Source organism: Marmota monax, unplaced genomic scaffold (genome assembly GCF_021218885.2).
Source record: "Marmota monax isolate L192 unplaced genomic scaffold, Marmota_monax_Labrador192_F-V1.1 WCK01_AAM20220418_F8-fsc00021, whole genome shotgun sequence".
In the NCBI taxonomy this organism is placed as follows: Eukaryota; Metazoa; Chordata; class Mammalia; order Rodentia; family Sciuridae; genus Marmota; species Marmota monax.
The window spans coordinates 20,728,753-20,735,630 of NW_026695228.1; the positions used below are offsets into that span (position 1 = coordinate 20,728,753).

Sequence of the window (6,878 nt, forward strand, 5' to 3'; positions counted from 1 at the left end):
GTTCAGGGTGCAGGTGAGGGGCACAGGGCCCTCCTGCCCTGCTCGGCTGCCTCCCTCTGGGCCAGTCTCTTCCCAGCCCCGGCCCCAGCCTCCCCTTCTGCACTATGGGCCAGAAATGCACTCCTGACTGTCACCCAGGATGGTGGTCACGGCCACACCCGCCGTCTTGGTGGCTGAGAAGACGTAACCAGTAAAACCAGTCTCTTCTGCCACACTTTTATTTTATAAAAAATAATTGTATAAAATAGTGATTTTAAGGCCTGTCACCCATGCCGAGCCCGGGGATGGGCCCTGCGGCTGGGGGCTTGTCCAGCTGCCCCCTTCAACCCCCCCAGGGGGGGCCTCCTGAAGCACAATGGTCCCTGATATGTCACCCTAGGCTGACTTGAGTCCCCAGGGCCTGCTTTAATGCTGTTGTCACTGTCTTGAAGTCCTAAGTCGCCCGTGAGCAAGGCCTGATGTCCATTTAGTAAGTAGCCTGGCTGCTCCTGCCCGCCCCTCCCTGAACCTGAGTCCCGGGCCCTAGATCACCAGGCAGCTCCTATGTCCTGGGGCACTTGGAGGAACTCCCAGGCTGTCCAGCCTGAGCCAGGGACCTCTGCTGCCCCACGTCGCTCCAGTGACCTGATTTCCTGAACGCCTTGCTCCTGGGCCCTCTTTCTTGCCTGCCAGGCCCCTCAGCCCATGAAGACGCCTCCCCTCTCAGCCCCATTCGAAAGCTGAAGGTGGTGGCCCCCAGATGCCACTCAGCGCTGACCTTCTCCAACTTCCCCTTCCCGCTCGCCCGCCTGCTGAGTTCCTCTTTGTCCTCCAAAGCCTCGGCCAGCCACGCCTCCCCCGCTGCCTCTCTGGATGCCCCCAGCCCTGGGTCCCCTCTGACTTCACGAGATGGGAAGTGTCCATGTCTGGCTCTGGCTCCCTAAGACTAGAGGCTCCTGGGAGACCTGGCACCACTCATAGGCCAGGCACATGGGGGCCCAACAGTCCCCTGGGTCCGGTGCTGGTGCCGATGCTTTGGGATGGCTGGTCCACACACGTCAGGTCCCAGCCTGGCTCCTCCTCCGTCCTGTGGGACAGTGGGACAGCCTGGCCCTGCCCCAAGACTCAGTTTCCTCAACTTTGGGCTCCTGAGCTCTTGGTCCAGCCGTTCCCCGTGGTCGCGGTGGCGGGAGATCTGTGGGCAAGCGCGCCCCTCCAGGTGTCCCCGTGCCGCTCAGCAGGTCATGCAGCGTGGCCTCATGGCCTCCGAAGGGGGGTTTGGGTCCTCCTGGGAGAAGGGTGCCCGTGAGGCCAGGGGAAGGCAGGGGAGGTCCCTGGGCAGACGGGGTGAGGAGCCCCGCCACCAGGGGGAGCCCTCGCCTGCTGCCTCCACCCACAAGGTCCCCAGGGCTGGCAAGGCACCCGGGGCTCCTGGGACCCCGCTCACCTCCGAGTACAGGGGGGGCGGCCGGAAGCGGAACTCCTGGATGCAGGCGAAGTAGGGCCCCTCCAGGCTCAGCCTGGGGTCGGGAAGCGGCGGGAAGGGGCTCTGCGAGGTGGCTGCCACCTCTTCTTCGGTGACCACCGCTGAGTATTCGGGAGGGGCTGGGAACAGGGGACAGAAGGGTGAGCAGGGCCGGCAGGGAGCCCTCAGGCTGGGATTCCTGGGATCGGGGCCACCATGGGACGCTTTTCTTTTTGGTGCTGGGGATGGAACCCAGGGCCTCTGCGCCGGGCGCCCCACCCGCAGCCTCTGGTTGGGAAGCAGGTCCCCCCGGTTGCCCAGGCTGGCCTGGCTCTTGCGACCCTCCTGCCTGTCCTCCAGAGCCTCTGGGATGACAGGTGTGTGCCACCGTGCCTGGCCACCAACGCAACTATTACTGTGACCTTTGAGTGTGGGCACAGGGCGACTGCGGGAGGGAGGGGACCTGCGTGTGCCCTGCTGCCTTCTTAACAGGGCGGGACTCACCCTCGGGGCGCTCGGGCAGGGCCGCCAGCCCCCAGTCCATCAGGAAGCTGGCGTGGCTGCCCACGCTGGATGAGCGGCTACCAAAGGGGTGCAGGGGGACAGTGCCAATGACCAGCGGCAGTTCCAAAAGCAGCTTGGACGTGCCTGGGATGTCCACGCAAACCTGGAGGGAGCAGAGCCATGAGGGAGGGTCCCAGGCCACCTGTTCCCTCCCGCAGAGGACACAGGTCCCGACCACCGCACCGGGCACCCCATGCCGGCCAGTGAGACCCCAGCTTCAGCCTGGGGGTGGGGACTGAGGCAGAGCCACCTGCCCCCGGGGCCCAGGGGTCTGTACCTTGAGGGAGTAGCCGACGTGCAGCACACGGCAGTGCAGGATAGAGGGGCCCACGGGCGGGATGCGCAGCGCCTGGCCCTGCCACAGCACCCGCCGCCCGGGGCCCACGGGCTCGCCCGCCACACTGGCCACCACCGATCGCTTCTGCTTTTGGGCGCCTCTGGCCATGAACGTCTGCGTCTGCACCACAGCCGCCCGGGGCAGCACGGGCCTCGTGCAGCCGTTGTCGATCTCAGCGAAGACGGGGATCACCTCTCCTGCGCCGGGAGCACGGCCTCAGTCCCCGATCACAGGCCAGGCACGACCCGGGCTCCGGCCCCCCCGCCCGCCCACCCCAGCCACCACCTGGAGTGTAGCCCTTGCGGTCGATCTTGGCAGAGAGGGAGACGAGGCCGCGGTTATAGTACCAGGATCGGGCCACCTTTTCCCGAGCTCCTGCTTGAGGTGCCTGCCCAGGTGGAGAAAAGGGACATGAATGGGTCATCTGTATAAACCAGACCCCTGGGGAGCCTCCAAGCACCCTCAGCCGAGGGACAGAACCTGGGGCAGGGTCTGGTTCCTTTATAATAACCCAGGAACCATCTTTTAACATGGAACAAGGAACAGGGCTCATAAAACGAAAAATGAAAGGAACAGGCCAGCACAGGCGTGTGGTTAGTGCCTAGTGAGCCCTGCAATCACCAGCCCTGGCTGCCGGGCATTTCAAAGACCTGGCATCTGAGGTTCAGAGAGGGCAAGACACTCTCCCAGAGCCACAGAGCAAACTGGCACAGCGGGATTTGTCCTCAGCTCCAGTGGACTCTAGCTCACTCCACTCCCTTCCAGGGTCCACCGAGAGCCCTGCTTGGTGAAGGGTGAAAGCAGCCAGCCAGGGTCCCCCAGCCCCTGCCTACCATGCTCCCTGCTTTCCTCCCACAGGGTAGTGGCTCACCAGCAGGGCAGGTGTATTGATGTCCACGGGCTCAATGACAGTGAACACCTTCCTGGTCCTGCGTGCTGGGACCCAGGGGCGGTGCAGGGTGGCCTTGATGCAGTATCGGACACTGCCATGTTTTCCCTCAAAGGATGTCACCAGGGTCCTGGGGGTAGAGGGAAGGGGATTCAGGGGAGGAGTACGCAGACACAAAGGCTTAGGGGCAGAGAGATATCCTGGGGGTCCCCTGGAGGCAAGGGCAATCTTGGTGCTCCTGGGTCCCCGGCCACCCAGCGGAGTCACACCGGGGCAGGGGCGGCCCCAGGCAGGGGGCTTACAGAGGCAGCTGGAAGCTGAACGGGAACTCGTGACACCCAGCAGGCAGGGTCGTGGTCTCTCCGGTGTCTGTAGGTACAAGCAAGAGGGTGGCTCAGCGGCTACGCGGGATCCCGGATGTCCTGCCGCCGGCCGGGGTGGGCGTGGGGTCCCAGCGGGTACCTGGGGTGAGCAGCGTGGCGCGGTGGCTCACGACCTCCACGCGCTCGCTGTAGCTCTGCGTGTACGCGGTGCTGGAGCCCGCGCTGCGGGACTCGGTCCAGTGCACGTGTGCGCGGCCTCGCGCGCGCAGTTTCAGGGTGCCCACGCGCGCCGCGCCCGCCAGCTCCAGCAGCACCCGGCCCGCTACGACCTGGCCGCCGCTGAACACCGGCTCAGCGCCCGCGGTCGCGCCGTCCAGCTGCACCGCGAACGCCTTCACCTTGTCAAACAGCATCACGCCCCGGGGCGCGAACCCACCACGCGCGGACCCTGGCCTCGAACCCGCGACGCGGAACGCGAGCTAAAGACGCTGCAGTCTCCAGACGCAAACTCTCACCGCGCACGCACGCGCAGTCGCCGAGCGGGCCAGAAACCCCGCGCCGTCAGCCGGCGGCGCCGCTTTTATACGGCAGGACGGAGGTGGAGCCTGAGATGTAAGCCTCTCCCCCCGAAAAGGGATCCACCAATAGCGTGGCGAGAGGGGCGTGGCTTCGCCCAGGCGTGGAGCAAAATAACAAACGCCCCTGTTCAGCGCCGTCGCGCTCTAAGCTCGCGGACCGGCGGTGGCGGGGCGGGGACAATGAAGCACGAAGCCTCCGAAGCCAGTCTCTAGAGGGTCCCGAGAATAAGGAAGGGAAACCGAGGCTCAGAGGCGGAGACCCAGGCCCGAGATCAACTAGCAAAGCAGTCTCCCTCTCGGCTTAATCATCACCTGGCTGCCACTTGCAGACGTGACTGGAGACACGTCTAGTCAGAGCTGGGAAGCGGGCCCGACCCCAGTTCGAGCTGGGCAGGGGGCCGGTCTCAGTCCTGCAGCGCAAAGCGGGAGGGGGAAGGAAGAGGAGGGGCCTCCCTCCTCAGGAGCCCCGCTCAGCCACGTGACCACATGTCAAGGGTCAGCCTCTTGGTGCCTCAGTTTCCACTTCTGTAGAGCCGGGAGGCCTTGGAGGGTCGCGCAGCCCCAGCTCGATTCCTCCGAGCGCCTCGCGCCCAGCTCACCAACAGGCTCCCGAGACTCCCGGCCGCGCCTCGGTGCTTCTGCCTAAGCTTCCCTTCCCGACTTCCGGCTTCTGGCAAACTACTCGCCCCGAGTCCCTAGGCCTGATCCAAGCGTCCCCAGCCCCCACACCCCAAAGGAAAGAGCCAAGTACGGGGCACACTCAGGCACCCTCGGGTGCAGGACTGCAGGGTGCTCCCGGGCCGGCGTGACCCTTCTAGGCCTCAGTTTCCCCAGAGAAGAGCCTCACGGGGCATTCGCCCGCGGGAATCGTTTCCGTGCAGCCTGCGGCGCGCTGGCGCCCTCTGGTGGCAGCAGGACCCGCCGCTGTTCGGACCCACCTCTTACTCAGCCTTCCCATTTTTGTCGCTGGGGCGACAGAGTCTTCAGCCCACCAGTAGGGGGCGGCCATAAACAAGGCCCCGCCCCTCGCTATCGGTCCTGCGGGTCGGAGCCGGTAAGGGGCAGGAGGCGCAGGATCAGCGTGCCCCGGGGGCTGCCTGGAGGAAGCGACGCCGGCTGAGTGGAGGAGCGGCCCCTTCACAGGGTGAAGCTTGGAGGCCACGAGCTCAGGGCGAGGCAGGAGATGAGGTTACTCTGAGGCAACCGGAGGCTCCTACTCAGCCCGTTTCACAGAGGAGCCCCCAGAGGCTCAGAGGCAGGGGGACCCTCGCTTGAGGTCACAGTAGTTCCGCCAGCGTCACCCTCCAGTGTTTTAAGGAAGCCTCAACGAATGTCTGGGGCCAGGTGGGCACTGAGGGGTAAAAGTGGCTCCGACATGAGCCCCTGGGGAAGGGAAGTGCCTCGTGGGCCCCTTCCTGCCCCGCCCCACCGCGCTACCCGTCTCGGTTTCCACGGTAGTTGAGCGGGGTGGGGGTGGGGAGTGCGGTGGCCGGGGACCCTGGCGCCTGGGAGCTATTGGCAAAGCATCTGTTTTACGCAGTACTGTTGGGGGCTGTCGCACTTGCACCTGGCCTCGCCAATTTCGCAGACTGGTATAAGTGAGATCTGGCTTTGCCAGGAGCAGCCCAGAGAGGCCAACATTTCTCCTGCAGTCACACCGCATGACGCTGGGGGCAAACTCCCTCCTTCTGTAGCCCTGGCCCGCTCCTTACAGGTGTGTGGCCGTGGGGGTGGACTGAGATTCAGAACGCAGTAAGGACACGCCAGAGACCCAAGACTCTCAGTTGATGTGACCCCACCCCGACTCCCTTCACCCCAGAGGCATCTACACCCTGGTGCCCACAAACACCACCAGATACCCCCACCCTCGGGAACAGCCCACAGCAGCAGACACCGCAGGGTAAACTGAGGCAGGGGGCACGTGAGAGGGGGACTTCTTTTGAGAATCGAGGACCCTAAGTGCAGGGGTTCCCCAGACCCTAGTCAGGGTTGAGGTCCCCTTGCTTTGAGAGGGAAGTCTCCTCACCGCATAACCTGTAAGTCAAGGGCACCCAGGCCTGGAATAAGGGACACCCAGAACCTGGCAGGAGGTCCCAGGAGAAGAGGTTCTGTCTGGTCCAAGGAGCGTGGGTGTCCCAGAGGGAAGGTTCGGCTCCTGGGGAGGGGTCCCTACTCTTTGAGAAGTATCACCCCGTCCAGATCGCCTAAGTCAGAAGGCTCTGGACCCTGGAGAGGGGCGCCAGGCCTGGGGACAGGTCCCTGCCGGGGGATCCTGCCGGCGTGGGGTGCAGACGGTGTCTCACCTCTGAGTAGCAGCTGCCGCCGCCGCAGATACGTCTCGGCGGCCGCGTAGTCGCTGGACACGGCGTTGACGCCCACGCTGCGCCCTTCCAGCCAGTGCGTGGCCGCCCCGCCTCGCGCCGCCACCACGAGCGCCCGCACACGCAGCGGCGCGGCCACCTCCAGCAGCACCCGGCCGCACAGCCGCTCCCCGCCGCGGTACGCACAGCCCGGGCCTCGCGCCAGCTCCAGGGCGAAGCTGCGCACGCCGCCCAGGCGCATGGTGCGGGCCGGGGCGTGCGGCCGGACGGTGCCCGGGCGCCCGGCGGGGACACGCGGCGGGTCTCCGGGGTCCGCGGGCGTCCCGGGCGCCTTCTTTTGCGTCTGTTAACTTCTACCGGCGCCGCGGGCCGTGGGAGGGCTCGTCGTCAGCGAACTTCCTGGTCCCCCGCCTCCGCCCCAG

General features: G+C 65.7%; 1 protein-coding gene across 2 annotated transcripts; it reads right to left on the reverse strand.

Moving 5' to 3' along the window:
• Nucleotides 1–200: 200 nt before the first annotated feature.
• On the reverse strand, nucleotides 201–6,878 carry Arrdc2 (arrestin domain containing 2). Of its 2 annotated transcripts, none has more exons than XM_046437241.2 (8): nucleotides 6,439–6,878; nucleotides 3,537–3,603; nucleotides 3,217–3,364; nucleotides 2,631–2,733; nucleotides 2,286–2,542; nucleotides 1,949–2,111; nucleotides 1,427–1,584; nucleotides 201–1,267 (listed from the first exon to the last, which is right to left on the reverse strand). In XM_046437241.2, the coding sequence occupies exons 1-8, from the start codon at nucleotides 6,695–6,697 to the stop codon at nucleotides 1,214–1,216; spliced, it is 1,209 nt and encodes a 402-aa protein (XP_046293197.1). In that variant the 5' UTR covers nucleotides 6,698–6,878; the 3' UTR covers nucleotides 201–1,213. The 2 variants fall into 2 exon arrangements, with proteins under 2 accessions (XP_046293197.1, XP_046293196.1); XM_046437240.2 differs by lacking the exon at nucleotides 6,439–6,878 and adding an exon at nucleotides 3,697–6,408.

Excerpts from the sequence above, each read along its gene's own strand:
- Arrdc2 (XM_046437240.2), bottom strand. The coding sequence starts at position 3,970 with ATGCTGTTTGACAAGGTGAAGGCGTTCGCGGTGCAGCTGGACGGCGCG. Across the intron at positions 2,543-2,630 it reads CCGCAAGGGCTACACTCCAG|GAGAGGTGATCCCCGTCTTC; the intron begins GTGGTGGCTGGG and ends CTCCCGGCGCAG. Across the intron at positions 2,112-2,285 it reads ACGTCGGCTACTCCCTCAAG|GTTTGCGTGGACATCCCAGG; the intron begins GTACAGACCCCT and ends TGCTCCCTCCAG.